At 42.2% G+C, this 19,206-nt stretch overlaps 1 protein-coding gene across 1 annotated transcript in view; it reads right to left on the bottom strand.

The window, feature by feature from the left end:
• Nucleotides 1-19,206, bottom strand: part of GPR158 (G protein-coupled receptor 158) — a 394,899-nt gene that overhangs the window by 98,389 nt on the left and 277,304 nt on the right. The window contains exon 6 of the mRNA XM_090047374.1: nucleotides 9,507-9,616. Within this exon, the coding sequence (XP_089903500.1) occupies nucleotides 9,507-9,616 (110 nt within the window). The remainder of the gene's footprint in view (nucleotides 1-9,506; nucleotides 9,617-19,206) is intronic.

The following is a 19,206-nucleotide window of genomic DNA, read 5'->3' as shown; positions in this document are numbered from 1 at the left end:
TACAAGCCTCTTGTCCTCTCTCCCTTTTCCCAGGATCTCTCTCTCTCTATTTTAAAGGCCCCCTAACTCTTAGTGGTGTACAATTGCAAAGTGTTTATAGCATCTTGCAGTAGATCCTGAGGCATTAATCTGAGCCCGATTCTGGAGCATGCTGAAGGTTGCAACCCAGTGAATCAACTCTAAATGGGTGCTTAGTTATTGCAGCTGGGGAGTCAACAGTAGCTGGACATTATTCCCTTGAATGCTGCTGGCTACTTTAACCATGAGACCCCTATGGGTTACAGGGTTGAGGAAGACTTTATCTTCCTAGATTGTAAGAACCACAGGATAAGAGAGAAAAGTTTTCACTCAGGCATTTTACCAAATGAAGCAACTCATTTACCTGTTCAACTGTTCCTGAACCACTGGTCTAAAACATGTGGTTTGGTAGACCCTATACCATTTTTTTTTTTACTTTGCTTCACAGGACTTTAGATACACAGATACCATGCATGGCGGGTTTTCTTTTCACCCCTCCTCCTCAAATCCTTTTTACCTCCCTTAGACTTGTTGTCCTCCTTCTTCCCCTTCAGAAATCACCTCAAGCTCACTGTTTTCATCCCAGCTGCCTTCTACCAAAGCACTTTAAATGGTGGGGCATGTGCTTAATGCGGAATGCACTTGGTTGCTTCTACTTAGATGCCAAAGCATTTACAACCATTGAAAATAAAAGAACAAATTAAACCACTAAAATAATTTTGGGATGCCTGAACCCCAAACTGTCACATTCCTCAGACCTATGTACTAAAGCTCTTTGCATCAAGTGGTAATTAGTCTTCTTCTCATAATCCAGAGAAAAATCCCCTTGTGTCATTCTGAGTGTTAGAGATATGCAGTCAAAATGTAAGAAAAAAGGGAGCAGGTGCTGATGTAAAGCCTCACATTGTGGAAGGTGGTGGAAAGTCATTACCCTTTCTACCTTCCTACAACTGCTCTTCCATCTTCAAGGGCATTTCTCAGTTCCCCTCTCCCTCACAGCAATCCAGGCCAATATTTTAAGTTTTCCTTCCCTCTATACTTTCTGTAGACCTTTTAAATAGGGAAAGGTCACCCTGCCATTGCCACCCAGCCTCATCACTTTATTTTTATGAAGGTTGAGTCAGCCCTCAAGGCTCTCTCATAACTCTCTAGCCATAATGAGTGATTCTTTTTGTCCTCCGAAATAATGATCATAACTGAAATGTTGTCGGCAAAAGCTGTAACACACTGGAAAAGGGAGCTCTATTAAAATTGGCCCAAAGCTAGTAATGTCTTGTTCAAAAAGGACTCTCTCCTTTTACCCATATCCTTCCTCCATGTAGTCACACTAAAAAACCACTGACAAAGGTATATAACTTGGGATGCTCAGCAGACACCCCTGAATTTAGAAAATCTCATCCCTGAATTTAGAAAAGCTGGGCTTAAACCCTCACTATTCGACCTGTGGAACACAATTTGTTCTTGAATACATAGTTTGAGGCCACTGACTCAATTTTGTATTTCTGTAGCACAGCCCATAAACAATTGTGTACCATACAACCTAAGCAGCACACAGGCTGTTCCCACAGTCTTTTAGATCCATTTTCATGAAGATCTACTAATGAGTCTGAAATTAGTTTGCCCTTCACCATGCTTGACTGAGCTGGAAGGGTGCAAGTAGGTCCTAATCAGGCCAGCCTCAGAAGCAGCAGAGAGGATGGAATTTTAGAGTCCCTACAGAGCAAGAGAGAAGGTCACCGGGTGTTCATGAACATCCTGTCTCCTACCAACTTGCCTCAAAAGAGAAAAAGTAAATTTATTAAAGACTCCTTCAGCTTCCCTGTGTTCAATGCCTGGTGGAAAACCACAGTTAGTGATTGAGGAAGCTGGTTTGTAAATGTCACCCCATGGCATGGTAGTTAGGGCACTTCGCTGAGAAGCAGAAGATATACTTTCAAACCTAGATTAAGGGTGGGGGTGAGAACTTAGGTGTCTCATTCCCTAGACACATGCTAAAACCACAAAATTAGTGGTGCTCAGCCTATCTGGCTCTATGGGGTGGGTGAGTGGCATTGGGTCAATCTACAGGCTAGATCCCATACAGGGTTAATCCATGGGTGCAACCTCACATGCCAGACTGGCTCCACATGCCAGATCTTGCCATAGATGAACCCTATGCACCTGAAAGGTCCAGCTCATGGAGCCACGTCACCCATCTTGCAGGGCTCCCTATGAGTCTGGAAATCTGACAGGAGGGGTATGGTGGCAGCACTAATTACTATGGCTCTAGGAGATGTGACTATTCCCTCTCCCACTGCTTCCTCCCCAGCAAAATTTCTGGACTCATGGGGAGTGGGAGGGTTAAATAAAATTAAATTTGAACTTCAAATTTTTTGTCATGTTTTTCAGATGTTTATGGAAAGGATCCTTCATTAGAGTAGCAAAGTGCAAAAGGTGTCGGGTACTCTGGAATTAGCACTTTACCAGCAGTAACCCCACGCATTCAGTGTACAGTCAGGCAGAATTCTGAACCGTAACACAATGGGCCCTTTGACCGAACCTCATTCAGGTGCCAATTTATGTAGTTCAGTACCAAACATTCTCTAGTAAAGCAGCATCGCTGTGAGTCTGCTGATGGTCAGTTTTAAGATTTGGGCTAAAGAAAGGGCACTACATAGTGAGTCTTCCTTCCAGAATGGTTGGTGCCCAGCCTCTTCCATTTCTTTTTTCCTTTAATCTTTAAGACAAGATGATGGAAGTTCTAAAAATGATAAGAAGAAACCTAGACATTAAACCTGCTTTAAAATAGCAACATCATCCAAGAACAGAGACAAGCTACTGTCACAGAAGTATACTGAAGCAAGCAACATTGGAAGCTCTTTTGACCCCAAAGGGTTACCTTTGAAACAATATTGCTTTTTCATCTGACAAAAATATTTTGAGGAACTTACCATTGAGAAAAGTATTAGTAACTACACACCTCCCAGTATTTAAGTCTCTAAATTTACTTCCTTTTCCTTTTTTCCCCTCAAGAAATAGTGGAATGAAAAATTCAGTTCATTATTTTAAAATGCACAGTAAAAAAGAAGAGATTATTAAAGGCCAGGATGATGCAGTTAAGAAGTGGCCAGATGGACTGTTCAAAAACAGATGATGTTCTTTATTTTACTCATCTTTCCTACAATAGGCTGTGCAGCTACATTACGTGCTTTTATATAGAGCCTCTTACCTTCTCTGAAAATACATCAGAAGCTAGGCAAGACTGAGGTATGATCCATTCTAGAAATCCTTTAGACTTAGAGGGCTCCTATACACGTGCAGGAAGCTGCTCCAACATGCTGTAATTACAAAGCATTGGAGCAGACAACAAGTCTACTGGAGCGTGGTAATTACCATGCTATAGCAGACTCCAACGTCACATGCATCAGCGTGCCTGCACTAAAAAATGGTGGTGGGGCACTTTGAACTAAAGCTGATTGAGCAAGATTTAGTTTACGCATCCCACCACCGTTTTTCAGTGAGGGGATGCTGATACATGTGATGCCCTGGGTGCTTTTAATTAGCATGGCTCTCAGAGCTGCCCTAATTAAAGTGCCCTCCTCCCAGAGCATGTCTATAAATGCTCAGAGTGAGTCCTCATACTACTATACTATCCAGCTACCGTTCATGATCAACTCAAAAGATAATGGATTCATTATCATGAAAAAAAAAAATCTTCCCATAGGTAAGAGCCGGAGTGACAATAAGAGTTGCTCAGGACTTGGTATCTTGCCAGAAAGAATTCATTGTCTCCAAGTGGCCATTCTTGATCTCTTCAGCGATCAGATGCTACCATTAAATCATAGCTATGTGTTGACATAACTTTTGCAGCAGTCTATACAGCTGCCAAATTCCTGTTGATATCATATTATCCCGAATTGTTATGATATAAAATATGTCTTAAATCCTAGGTTTATGCAGTTATTTATGTATATAGCATGAAATGTGCTTCCTACCACTCTTTGTGCTCCCTAAACCACATTACTACACTTCAGAAAAAAGATGGTGAAAAGACTTCATTGGAGGGGAAAAAAGGAGAATTGCTGGAATCTAAATCTAGGTTAAAATGAATGGAAAAATAGCTCTGTATTGCAACAACAATGAGTTCTAGAGGCAACAGGATAGTTCATTCCTCATTCAACCCTCAGCTTCTCTCCTGAGCTAGTCAGGCAAGGTGTCATGAAGTACAGAATATCTGAACTGCAACTCTAGAAGAGGGAATGATGCCTACCCAATTTTCAACTTTTCTTCACTTCACATAAATACAAATTTCAATTTCCTTTTTATGATATTGCATCATCAATCTGTGTTACTGAGATCTCAAGGCTAGAGTCCAGGCCAAATGAAATCACAGGTGGATGCGCTAGCCTCCCCAGCTGTACGTGGGGGGAGACACAGGATTGATTTCATTGTCAGTAAGCCTCAGGTTGGGTGATATGCATTCTTTCTTCCCCTGATACTCAGATAGCCTCCTGGTTCCTATTAATTCTGATGCTTGGCTATTTTGGGGGGCTTGTACTCCTGGTCTTTGGCTCACTTCCTGGAGTGAACCTCTGTACCTCCCAAGTCCTGCACTCTCAGAGATGGTCCGACCTTTGACTTCTGATCCTAACCACTACACTTGACTGCCTATGTTTGGTACCCTACTTGTTTGTCCAGCCACCATTACTGCTGCTTTATCTGGGCATGACACTAACATGGAACTCTCTCCAACACACCCATAGATGTAACAAAAATTCCACTTTTGTATTCCACAGTCCATGTTCCCAGCTTTCGTATTCCAAAGTTAGTACTTCTGAGTTTTGTTTTCTAATATTCCAGCATTTGAATTTCTAAGGCCCCTGGCACACATTACATTTCTGGCATGATTAACATATTAATTGCAACATAAACAGCAACACGTCACACATTCACTGAATTTATAGTGCCATAAAGTGGCAAACCAGCCACAAAGATATGCCTCAAAATGCACAGCATTTGTGACCTGGTTTATATGGCATCAAAAATTGAACATGTGACAGGTACTATTACTCTAGTGCTAACAATCAGCTGATTGTCAGCATTGGGGTCTGCCCGGCCCCTGGCCTGGAGTCTAGCTGAAAGCTGCCCTGGTCCCAATTCTGACAAGCTGAATGGGGCATAACATTTCTCAGACCTCCAGACTGCCTGAACCTCTGTCAGCAGCCTAAGTTTTGCAATCCAGTGTCCTATGTTCCTGTGTTTCCTATTCTGGTATTCCAAGGTCAAAGCTTCTGAGTTTTGTGTTCCAGATTTCCCATCCAGAACATTATGCCAAGACCAAATCTGAGTTCCAAAGTTCCAGAATGAGTGCCTTTCAGAGTAAACCTGGTCTAGATCTAACTTTAAGTTCTGGTTTGAGTTTGTGTGTCTCAAGTTTCTGAGTTTAGTCTGGTCCAAAGTGCTCAGATGGTGCTCAGGACAGGAAAATGGATTGGTGTTACATAGCTCTTCAGACTAGCACGGCCAGTTTTCTTTAGCTGGAGGCAATGAAGTAACCATTGAATGAGCTAGGTTCCATAATTGTGCCACCTGACTCCACCACAGCCCCACCAGTAAGTTGAACTGCCAATGCTCTAGTCCACTTGTACTTTCTTTTTAAGTAATGCTAAACCAGAGATAGAATAAGGATCTGGATCTTAACATTCCTAGGTTCTCGCTCTATATATCCAAGATAAAGCTAACTGCTCTTCCAAATACAGAGTGGAAATTAGAGGAGGAGGAAGATACAGGGAGCCACAGAACACTGAACTGAGAGACACCCACAAGAACAGCGCAGCCAGGACAGACGACAAGCACAAGAAGTACCCAGGTAAGAGACAGGAGCCAGGATAGTCCTAGCATTGTGAGATGGTGCATACACCCTCAGGAGGCCTTAAATGCCTCTACACTAATGCTCGTAGTATGGGAGGAACTTGCCCTCCTGCTAGCTAACACAAACCCAGACATAGTGGGGCTCACTGAAACTTGGTGGGATCCAATGCACGACTGGGTGGTAAACATCAAGGGCTATAGGCTGTATAGGTGGGCTAGAATGGGAAGGAAATGTGGGGGTGTGGCACTCTACGTAAAAGAGCAATACACATCCTCAGCAAATAGCACTGGGTCTGAGGTAGGGCAGACTGAGGTGCTCTGGGTCAGAAAACAAGGGGGTCGGGGGGAAAGGGACTTAACGGTGAGGGTCTACTACAGGCCACCCAAACAGGGGGAAGAGCTGGACCTGGAATTCTCCAGTCAGCTCACAGAGGCAGTTAAGTCAAGGGACGTGGTCATCATGGGCGGATTATTTTTGACCTGGAGTGATGTGGACAGTGGAGTTCCCCAGGGCTCGGTCCTCGGGCCCGCACTGTTCAACAGTGACTTGGACTAGTGGGTGAAAAGCACCTTGTTCAAATTCATGGATGATGATGTGGGGAGAAGTGGGCATGCCAGAAGAGAGGGACAGGCTACAACTAGATCTGGACAGGTTGCAGGGGTGGGCAGATGAGAATAGGATGGGTTTCAACACTGACAAGTGCAAGGTGATGCACCTGGGGAGGAAGAACCAGCAGCATACCAACAGGCTGGGGAACTCCCCTCTTGTCAGCACAGAGGAAGAAAAGGATCTTGAAGTCATTATTGATTCCAAGATGAACATGGGCCAGCAGTGTGGGGATGCAGTCAGGAAGGCCAACCGCACCTTGTCATGTATCCACAGATGCATCATGAGCAGGTCCAAGGAGGTGATCCTCCCCCTCTATGCAACATTGGTCAGGCCGCAGTTGGAGCACTGCATCCAGTTCTGGGTGCCGCACTTCAGGGGGGATGCGGACAGCATGGAGAGGATCCAGAGGAGAGCCACTCACATGAGCGGGGACAGCAGGGTAGGCCCTATGAGGAGAGGCTATGGGACCTGAACCTGTTCAGCCTCCACAAGAGAAGGCTGAGAGGGGATCTGGTGGCCATCTATAAACTTGCCAAGGGGGACCAGCAGGCAATGGGAGAGTCCCTGTTCCCCCGAGCACTACTGGGAGTAACAAGGAATAATGGCCATAAGTTGACTGAGAATAGATTCAGGCTAGATATCAGGAGGCGCTACTTCACAGTCAGGGTGGCTAGGAGCTGGAACCAACTTCCAAGGGAAGTGGTGCTCGCTCCTACCCTGGGGGTCTTCAAACAGAGGCGAGGCAATCACCTAGCCGGGACTGTTTGATCCCAGCATCCTTTCCTGCCCATGGCAGGGGGTTAGACTTGATGATCTGATTACCTCCCTTCTGACCCTACTAACTATGAAACTAAGAATTAGCCATATTAGTGTGAAATCTGCCCTCTTCCAAATAAAACCACTTCTACATATTTTTTATAGTTCACCCACTTAAACTTGTTCTCTTGTAAGGAAGTCACTTTGAGCATGTTCTGATGAGTGCACATATGTAGGATTACGCATTTCCCGTGAGACAAATAGCAGCAACATATCTGTGACCCAGGTGGGGCTGAGGAGGCTGGGTCCAGCCTCAGGGGCCAGCAATCTTTCCTGGGATAGTGGGGGCCTCCAGGGGCCAGCAACCTTACCTGGGATAGTAGGGGCCTCCAGGGGGAGCAGCAGTGCTAAGCCAGCTGCTTGAAGCTGGGCAGACTCCCTCTCTGGTGGTGCAAGCTCCTGCCACATTCACCATGCTGCTTCTTTTAGTAGTGGGGTTTTATTTTGAGAGCAGGATCAAAAAATTAGAAGCAGGGCAAACAGGTGCATATATGCTGTGTGCAGTTGGCAGCGCCTCAAACTGCTTTGAGGTGCCACAAATCATATGTGCACACTCATCAGGACATGCCCTTTCACTATGGATTTTTGGTGCAATTCACTTCTAAGAGTTAATAAGATACCTAATTTAACAAATAGACAAACTGTATGCACTATATCAGGGGTATACAACCCCCAGCATGGGTGCCAGAGCATGGCATGCGAAGGCATTTTGTTTGGCATGAGCACCCTGGAGGAGATAGCAGGGAAGGGGCTTGGGCTGTGCTTGCACAATGAGGATCAGGGTCCTTGTGGTTGCCATGCCATCCCCCCATGGCATGCCAACATCTTCCAAAGTTGGGTTTGCAGGTATTTTTGGTGCTGTGCCCAAAAATGCTACCAACCCCCGCACTATACCAATGTATATAATTAATTATCTAAATATATACAGGAATTGCAAGTGGTAATAATATTTCAGTGAAGGAGCTAGGTTCTCATTCTAAAATATGCAAGAGGTGAGGATTTTTTAAGGTGATATTTTATTGGACCAACTGCATAGTTAGGACAAGCTTTTGAACTCACATTCTGATGAAGAATGTCATGCATTCAAAAGTATGTCTAACTCTATCCCCATTATTCGGTTTGTCCAATAAAAGGTACTGTCTTAAGAAATCCTTGCCTCTCACACAATTCCTGGACTATGACAGCTATAACATCTCTAACACTACTATTCTAAAATATAACAGACCAGCAATCCAGATAGTGTCAGTTTTATTCCAATCCAGTTCAAAGCACAATACTTGATCTCATTTATGTCATGCCAATGGACTTACGAGGCTAAAGTAAAAAATGAGCATGGATCTTTTACAATATAATTATCTTAATCAAAACTTTCTACACTCATATATGTACATGCTCCCTTTTGATCTATTTTCATAACTGCATTTATGGGATGCATTAAGAAGTATTCTTTGGTTCATTTTCACTATGAGATAAAGGACAAAACATTTTATCTAACATGCCCTCAAAAAGGAATTAATTTACGAGGAGAATGTAGAGGTGGGATTTCAGGTCAGGTCTCCCGGTATCAGCATCCTTGACTGAGCTCTTTGCCACTTCAGATGAATTTCCTCAACCATAACAAAGAATTCCCTGCACATTTTACCTGCCAGCTGGAAGCTACATTTGCCATCAGTGCCTAAGAAAAGCATACCTGGCCTCATGAGGCATAAAAAAGCATAATATGCCTGTAAAACAAACTGTTTTCAGGCTTTCTAAAGAACACAACTCCATCTTATCTAAATATTTAAAACATTAAAAAAAAATCATTTGTAGATCCCTAATATTAAAGGATATTTTTCTCTCTATGAGCACATTATAAGGGAGAATTGCTTCTGCGCATCTTCAAATAAATTCTTTTCCCTTCTTCTTTCAAACCTCTGCATGTTTTTACCTTTTGGGAGCAACCCTATGGCCATGAGTTGAGCCCTGTGTCATGCAGCCTATCAAACTAGTCATCAGTACCACTTCTTCCATTATTCACATTCATAATATATCTCCTCTTGTTGGATAAGTTGTATAGAAACTCCCCGGGAATACTGAAGTGATATACAGTGTTATAAAAATATATGAAAGGGTGGTTGTTTTTAATAACTGCTTACAACTTCTGATTCTGACTGCCCACACTGATTGCATGTCCTCCCACAGTGATGGAAATTAATAAAATGCAAAGTACCTGTGCAACTTGAGTGTCACAGTTCCATAAACAGTAGTAAAGCCCAGAAGACGAACCCATCTTAGGAGAATGCAACGAAATATGCTTGGCTCAAAATACAAAATGACAACCTATGGAACAGAGAGAGAAAGAAAGTGAGCTTCAGAACCAGCTTTAACAAGGAAGTATTTCTTGATTCAAATGCAAAAAATGGATTTGTTCAAAATCAGAGAAAGAATATTTTCCATCTTGCACTACTGTATGTTGAGATTGTACAGCAAAGTCACAAGATAATCTTATCAAATAACGACACAGCTCTGAGCACCAACTCCCCTCTAAAGAGAACTGGCAAAGGCCTTGTGACAGACTGGGAAGAGAAAGCAGCTTCTACTGACTTTTCTTAACCAAGAAAAAGTATGTAAAACAAGGAAAGAGAAGACTGTAGACAAGAAGCAATTTAATGGACTGTCCTGATATACAGAATTGAGTTTGATCAATTATATTTACAGAGCTAGATTCAAAGGGATTTAGGCATCTAAAATCCCTTTCCTTTTGGAATCTGATCCACTACATTAACTTAATTATACTTCAAAGCCATTCTTTGTGATAAACATGGAAAAAGCTGAACATCTCATTTTTCCTCTTAAGCCCAACCTGTAGCACTGATATACCCTGTCCTCAGGCTCAGGATCCTGGTGTCACATTTGTCTCCTCTCCCTTACACTCTTCCCTCACACACTGTAAGCTCTCACCAGACCTTACTCTGCTTTCTCCTACAAGACTTCCCCTCCAAACTAAATAGTATTCTTCTTCATTTACTTCTGGGCTTCTTTTGTCTCAACTATAAGAAATTTCTTCCATTTAGCTTTCCTGAATATCAGCTCATCTCACTCTGGTTCACATAGAAAGCTGCTATTACGTTCCTTTTCCTCTTTCCCTACTCTAGCTTCCTTGCTGATAACCTTTCAACTTCCTTATTAAGCTAAAGTCTTTCTCCATTATTTTGAGACCACCAAACCATTTCTGCTGTTTAGCTACTCCCAAGCTTCCTTCCATGACACTTCCTTTTGTATCTTCCACCCACTTTTGTCTTTGAGCCATGCTGCATTTTATGCTTGGAATGTTCTCCCATGGCTAAGCCTTTCTCCTATCCCATACCTTGGAAACCTTCTTTTATAGCGCCACTTCTCCATCACCCATAGAAGAGATGGGTAAATAAGACCTGTACCCCTATGAAACTGGGGTCTCAGTCTTTGGGCTGGTACCATGTGTTTCTGAGCGTGAGAGGTAGAGGAGTGGAAGGTCAGTCCCAGCTCTGTCCCCCCTTGAACTCGCCTGCCATGACTTAGATAGAAAGAAGAAAAACAGTGGGGTCCAGTGATGTTGTTTGAGCAAGGAATTACCAATGCCACCCAGGTGTTAAATTCTCACAAAGTTATTTTATTCCCCAGCAGGGATCTTTTGAACAGCAATAGCCTCACTAATTATCTCATTAGTGAGGAAAGTCCAGGCTGCAGATAAGAAAACTTGGTGCCAGGTACTTCATTGATACATTTTAATTAAATACCAGTGCCACCACTAATTGCCTTTTTAGGGAGGCACATTCCCCGCATCTTTCTGTACGTGTTGTGCCGAGAGCAGCCCCAGCTGTTCCCTCATCGTCCGTCCCCACACCTACAGCACTGATGCAGTCCCAACAAGGTGTGAGGGGTTTATACTTGTTTTCCCTGCCCATGTCTCTCCCTGGGACACTCCCTTCTCTCAGGAATCCTGCCGAGCCACGTCACAGAGCCTCGGCTCTTCTCCTGAACTCACCAAAGCAGCTGTAATTCCCAGGTAAGCAACTAGCTTTGTGGCTGACTTGCCGCTGTCTGGAGTCCCTCAGTCTTGGTGTCTTCCTGGGTCCCAGGTCCAGTTGTTCTCTTCTCTGTCTCAAATGCCCCGTGTTCGTTCTTTAGTGCCCGAAGGCAAAAGGTGTTTGTTCTGTCACCCTGTTTATGCCGGCCGTGGCAGGCTAATCATCCCGCTTCTCCCCTAATATGAACTCCCTCCTTCTGACGGGGTGCTTTCTCTGGTCAACCTAGACTGAAACCCCCCATAGTAGCAGGACTCCTGCCTGAGTCCCTGTTACACTGAGCTTCAAGGTTTGGGTGCAACCTTGCTTGTCCTAGAACAGGATTAGGCAACATTTTTTGGCCAGAATGCCAAAAAACCCACAATGTCTACCTTGGAAGGTGCCAGAGTGCTGACATGCCGGAGCCCAGAGCAGCTGTTTGTAGCTGCTTAGAGCCCAGGCTGGCCTTGCATGCCATGCTCAGCATGCATGCCAGGGGTTGCTGCCCCTTGTCCTAGAAGCTCTTAGCATGTTGGGGCAGAAAACTTTTATAAACTGTAAGAAAATAAAATTGGAAACTAATTATGAGAAAGGCTGTGCCTTCCTCTGTGTTTGCACAATAACAACCACAAGGACAGAGTACCATAAATATTAACAAATAACAAGTTACATAGATATACTTGGTTCAGAATTACTAAATAGTAATAGGTCACTCTCAGCATAGAGGAAAAAATGCACTGAAACATCTAGGATCATTTGCTACTCAGTCCAGTGTACAGCTGGTGCATTCTGGCAGTGATGGTATTATTGTGCCTACAGGCTGCCACATGATATTTTCTTAAGTAAATGCTTTTTTTTCTCTCTGAGAATTCTAGCTCAAGACATTGGCAGGAAGCCCAGAAATAAGTCCTTTGGGTAGCATAGATGAATTTAGGAACACTGGAAGTGAAGATGGCAGACGTGCCAATTTAGAGAGAAAGCAGGAAGAAGCTTCTGTTACACTGATTTTTTTTTTAGAGAATCAAGAAAATAAAATCATATTTTTCTGAATCCAAACATAATGTAAATTTTCTTCTGCTTTTCTCATCATTGGTTGACCAAATATGTTTCATGGAAGCAGCGATTCATAGACATTTGATAACAGTCACAGGGACAGAAGAGAGAAGCATGCAGCAGTATCTTATGATATTTTTATCAGTGACAATACAGCTCAGTAGAGCTCCTGCCAGTACTATTCAGCCCCACTACGAATAATGTCAGCAGGTTAAAAAAAGACTTTGTATAGTCCTTCTGCTCCTTAAAAATAATTCTTGTATGGGATGAGTAGGGATATGTTGAACCGTGAGAAAAATGACACAGCACCAAACAGTGAAGACAAGTGGACCTTAAAATCTTTCTATAATTACCCAAACCAAGATTCAATCATCTCAAGAATGCATACTCTTGATGTAGGTTCAAATATCCCAGGAGTAATACTACTCACTGATAAAGTAGTGACACTCTTTATGTTCTCCATGCAAAACAGGAAAAAGGATAGCACTCTTCTGGACTCCTCATTCCCACCTTTGATAGCTACTTGAGGTGGTTGTGATTTTTTTTTTTTTTGAGTAAACACTTCTGCATTGAAAAAGCCCAGTTCATCAAAGACTAAACTGTTCATGACCAAGAATATGATGAATTCCCCATTTCAGAAAAAATCTGAAAAGGGATCAGAATTGTTAAAACATCCTGTTTTGATATTTCCAAGACTGAAGAAAAAATTAGTTTGGAGTCAAATTGACGTTTGTTTTGAATTGACGTTTGTTTTGAGTCAAATCGATGTTTGACAATTGAGTCAAATTGACTCTGAATCAATCAATCAATCAATTGGCACCATTGTTCTTTACAGATTATGGTGTATGCATTGATGAGTTCTTTGATAGTTGCTGAGTCCAATGTGCCAGCTACAAAGTCTGGCTTTCAATGGCAGATACTAGAAATGTTGCAGATTTACACAGGAAATGGCACATCTACACATGCAATTAGCACATAGCAATAAATTCCAGTACAGTTCATGGCTGACTTTATTGCTCCCGGGCATAGCATTTACATGTGTACTTGGGACTGCAACACATTGAGCTGGGGTAAAGCAACTCCAGCTGGCAGGGAGTTAGCCTACCAGCCCAGGGCTACTTTGACCCAGCTCAAAATGCTGCAGAGGGACTTGCTGGGTCACAAGGGTGCTCCAGTGTGGGGCTAGCCAGCAGGCATCCTCTGCACCGTAGCACCCTTATGCCCCAGCCAGCCTTGTCACCATCTACATGTGTTTCACTGCACATAAGTACTCCGCTATAGGATAGTACTTGTGTTGGGCAGGATTATCCTACAGCAGAGTTAATTAATTTACTGCACACTAATAGAGCCTCACATGTAGACAGTGACATTTTACTGCAGAGCTAAATAGTCAGCTCCACACTAAAGCATTTCGTGTAGATGCACCCAAAATTAGTAGCACTAGTCCTGATACTGAGAGTGGACAGAAGGAAAATACTGCCCTGATTCCAAGCTAGAAATGTTAAGAAGGAATCAAACACTGACATCGGATACTAAAGTTTCTTAGAACACTGAAATGTGCAGGACTGAAATCATTAAAGCCACAGAATTTTCTGACTAAGGGAAGAACAGCTTTTTCTGAGATGAAATCTAACACAGCAATTGTGTTGTCTTGAACTGACCTGTATGAGTAGCTCATGATAGGATAAACTACATCTCGAATAGACCTGTCTGCAGAGCTGTGGAAGACAACATCACTTAAAACAGATGTATGGCACAAGTTAGTGTGTGATGCCAAAAGGTGAAGACTTTGCAGGTAGTGGGGCAGGTCCTACACGTTGATGAAAACTGCCCCAGGACCTTAGGTAAGCAGACATTCCCAGGGTACAAGTAGCTGGAGAACAAGGTGCGCCACATCTACTTGTCCCCAGGGAACCAAACATCTGTGCTTCTATGGACACGGCCACTAAGTTTCCAACAAGATGAGTTATAGAGATCAGACATGAAATGTAGAGATATGAAATGTAAATATTGTAGAGTTCAGGTATGAAATGTGTAAGGACTACTTGAAGTGTCAAAAAGATCCACGGGGCAGAGAAAAGACAGAGCAGTGCATGCACAGGTAGTGCACCCTTGCAGCACTGAGAACACTGGACTGTGAGGTATATGGCACTGCAGACATGTTTGCAGCCCCACATGCTGCACAGCTGTGCTCATCTGGACATGCCCAGTATGTCTTTGAACCCTGTCCTCTCTTTTCTTTTATTGTGCTTATATACTTTTAAAGCACATAAATATCATCCAGTATGTGAAGACACTTGTCAGTTTTTCAATCTTGGGTCTGAGAAAGGTCTTCTAGCAACAGAGATTATGTTTGCCATGTTAGGTAAGATTCCCATGCAAACTCATCATAGTCTGGCACTATGATTTCTAGAAAAGGGTCCAACTTGTATGTGGAAACAATGCCATCTTAGCAGATGGGCATGAATGCAAGCATTCCTGAGCTAATGTACAGCACAGGCATCACAAATCAGTATTAAGGACATGACTTGAAGCCCAGATTGTCTGTAGGAATATTAATGAATGTACAATTTGCTACAGTTCTCAAACAATTAAATACCTTAGAAGTAATAACAATACCATATATTTTCAGACTAATTACTGCCCCCCCAAATTTCCTTCTTCCTCCCCTAGATACAACCATTTTTAAAGTCACCTGTATTTTAAAAATTAAAATAATGTAAAATGCCTGTAGTTCTATGATACCATCTTATTTTTGTCACCGCCTTAATTTTTTCACATCTCAGAAACTAAACATTGTTGGGCTGGATCAGTATTTCAATGAAAGGACTCTACAGAACACATAGTTGTCATAGAAAACCATACTAGTTATTCAATAAGATTTATTCTTGCCTTCAGTTTGGACCAGTGCCCCAGCATAAAGTACTGGAGCCAGTCTGCTAATGAAGGTAATGCCTTTCTGATGAGGTATAAAATTATTGTCTTAATAATTTGTGATGATTGAAAATCCTTTGACACACTTCAGAAAAGTAAGCAGGCTAGCTCTGGTGGCCTGACCAAAGTCCAGCTTGGACTTCTACCTACCTACCTACATCTTTCCCATAGTTCAAAAAAAAATCTTTAATTTGGATGACACCCTATACAGCCAAGAGAGGGAGAATGAGAAATGTGGAGCCAGAATGAGATGGTATGCGAGTCAATGAAAAATTGGTTCAGTGCTGCTGTAACTTCCAAGTTGCTCTCCATCTATTTTATCCAATAAATAGGAAGTGAAAGAAGAAAAGGGATGGAAAGTAGGTTATAAAATTCATAACCTGTGGTCTTGTGGTTACAGCACTATGCTGGGAAATTGGAGGGGATGCAGGTTCAAACCCATTACCCTAAATGTTGGAATGGCCTTCCTCTTCCTGTTTGTCACCAGACCACAGTTGCAGGCTTTATACACATACATATGCATCTGGAGCTATGTATGGAACTATGTACCTACCCAACCAGAGGGCAGCCTACTGCACATATTCAGTAGCTATGTGGACATGTACACACCTATAGTACACAGGGAGTACAATTAATGCTGAAGTGCCCAAACCAGCAATTATGCAGAGGGGTAAAGTAAGGAATCTGCAGGGACTCCAGTCAGGTTGCATTCAAGATGCTCCTGTGACCTGGGACAAGGTACTTCCCATGTATGTGCGGTCCTGTAGATCAGCACTCTGGATAAGTTACATGTTTGCCTGAAGTTGGGTTCTGAATTGCATTCTATATTCTGGTTACATTACTTTTAGTGAAGTAGCCCATCCAGGTGCCCTTTTCACCCCAAGTCTGGGCACAGCAGCAAGGCCTTGAGCTGCCCTTTGACTGGCTAATCATTAGGTCATGCTTCCTTGCACTGGGAAAGTATTGGACCCCATATTTCTATCCTACCAATGCAAACTCCTAGAACAGAGATAAGCAAGTGATATATTCAGCAGCCCAATTTCACTCTGATTAAGTATGAGATAATGGGGTACATATGGACTGTTTAACACCTTAACTGTTTTTTAAATTTGTTTTTTTATAGTATGTGGGAGAAAAATATTCTCAAATGCTAACTCAAAAGGAGCTGTATGGGATTTCTTTATTTATATATCATGTGTAATGTGCATATGCAGGACTCAAACACTGTGTATTAATTATCAATATCATAAAGAACAAGGCTCAATGGTGTAAAGCCATATATATATGCTTAATTGAAAATATGTTTCTATTAACATTTCAACTGGCAAAAAAATGTTCTTTCACCGTTAGCTGCATTTATAGCACTACATATTTTTCCATTGTTTTACATAAGATTTGCAATGTGCCATTATAAAACATGACACTTAGGTAGATGACAACAGTTAACTGAATGATTTCATTTAGCTACTTTATCTGAGGACAACCTTAAAAAAAAAATCAGTCTCTTAGTGGGTGCATTACTGTGGTCTTTTCTTAATGAAGAACTGATCAGCCACAAAGTAGAAGAGAATTAGATTTAAAGAGTTAAAACATTTTAGATGAAAGTAAAAGTCTCTATTCATCTAAACCAATAGGTAAATACTTGCTACTTACTTTAACAAGGCAGTTAAGGAAGTGTATTTGTCACTTTATACATAATTAAATGCAATATGCAGTACAGTATTTCACTGAAAACCTAAGTCTACTATTTGGTTTTTAAGTCCAGTTTTGAGAGTTCATGAAAAAGATGCCTTCTGAAAACACAGACCGTATTACAATTATACTGAAATAAGCTTTGTAAGAGCTGCAACTGAACTATGACTTAATAGACTACATTATTCAAAAACATTTTCTTTGTATACTTAATACTGTAATAAGGCCATAGCAGAATCCAGGACCTAGGTGGTCCTAATCAAAAGGTAAGGGAAATTCATACCCTGCCACCTATAGCAAGCCCAGAGCAGCACTGTGGTCCTAGCTGGACTGAGGCAATCAAGGCAGCCAGTCTCCTGAAGACACAGGCAACAGGCCTCACCTACTCCAACTCTTAAAAGCAAGGCTAAAGTTCTTGCTCCTGACCCTTTGTGTACTATCTTGCTCCTTCTCTGGTCAAAACCAGAGAAACAGACTCTGACTCTGACTTCTGATTCTGGTAAGATCCTTGGCATCCCAACTCCAGTTTTTAGCTCTTGATTCTAATTTGACCTCCAGCTCTGGCTTTGGTTTCTGATTCTGGTTAACCCTTGGCTTACCCTGTCTCCAATTCTGGCTTTTGGCCCATTTCTCTTGGCTATAGCTCCTGGTTTCAGTCCCAACACCAGAGCCCTCCACACCCCCAGTTCCTTGGAAACCAACCTGGACTGCACACGTGCTTCAGGTGCATAACCACTAGGCAAGACCACCAACACCCTTGTCCTTAACAAATAAAGCACTTGTGATACATAAGCAGAGCATGAAAAGCACCCAGAAACATCACTGGACTGCTGTGCAAACCTTAACAGATGTAAAGCAAAAAGGAAGAATTTTTATCTAGGTATTTCCAAGGAAAACCAAAACAATATATATTTTTTAATGAAAACATAAAACTTGCAAGTGTATTGGATTATAAATATCACCCACTGTGCAGCTCAGCTACAAAGGGCTTCCCACTCTGGTTCTTTGCATAATGAACACGACGTGATGTTTCATACTGAGTTTATGATAACAATTATCTGGGCACTTTGGCTCTTCAAGGACACTGCCTCAGGAGCTATGGTAACTGTTGAACCAGTTTTTCATATGTCATTAATAAGTTTATGTAGGAGTTTTGTTGGCTCCAGATTTCAAGATTGGCACACTAAGAATGTAGGAGGTGCACAAATTAAAACAGATATTTCCAAGGAAAACAATCACAGCGTAGTGGACTCTATCACCATTCCTGTGCTGCCAGGTATTTTGACTGACAGTAATAATCCCCCCCGCCAGCTTTAACAGTCTGGAAATCTCTCTCCACATCATAACAGTTCCCAGCTTCCATACATGGCACACCTCACTTCTATTAACCAAACCTGGACCTCACTCTTGGAATTTTGAGCATTTAGAGAAGGGGTCATTTTGTAGCATACACATTCTCAGAAACAATAGGCCATAGTGTAACAAGCCATCAAGACAAGTGATGGATTTTCCATTACTTGATGTCTTCAGATTAAGACAGAATGGAAGATATGTTTTGGATGACCACACAATACTGGGTACTAACTGGCTGGGCAGTCTGTGATGCATAGGAGGTCAAACTAATCTAATGATCCTCTCTGGCTTTAAATCTTTACATTTAAGAGAGCACATGAATTTCAGAGAAGTTGTTGGATACTAAAAGAATTCAGTGAAATGACAATGCAGAGGAAGGAGCAGCCTAATCTAAAAACCCCAAACTGGGTACATATTTTTAGACAACGTTGCTACATTTCAAACAAATTCAGACCAGCTTGCAAATTTTGATCAAAACCATGTGAATCTAATTTATAGCCTCCAAAAGCACAAGACCTGGGTGGCTTTAGCTGAGTTTTGCACTGAAATTTGGAGTGTCTGAATCTGAAATCCAAAGTGAAACAAGAGGGCTTAGAGAGTAGTAATAAATAACTCAATGTCTAGTTGGCAGCTGGTATCAAGTGGAGTGCCCCAGGCTTTGGTCCTGGTCTGGGTTTGGTCAAAGTCTTCATCAATGACCTGGAAGAGGGCATACAGTGCACCCTCAGCAAATTTGTAGATGAACCCTGGGGGAGTGGTAAATACACTGGAGGGTAGGGCTAAGATTCAGAGTGACCTGGACAAATTGGAGGATTTGGTCAAAAGGAATTGCTTGAGGTTCAACAAAGACAAGTG

Source organism: Crocodylus siamensis, chromosome 5 (genome assembly GCF_052110815.1).
Source record: "Crocodylus siamensis isolate JL-2025a chromosome 5, ASM5211081v1, whole genome shotgun sequence".
Taxonomy (NCBI): domain Eukaryota; kingdom Metazoa; phylum Chordata; order Crocodylia; family Crocodylidae; genus Crocodylus; species Crocodylus siamensis.
Note: the sequence above shows the minus strand (reverse complement) of the source record. Positions and strands in the feature narration are given on the sequence as shown.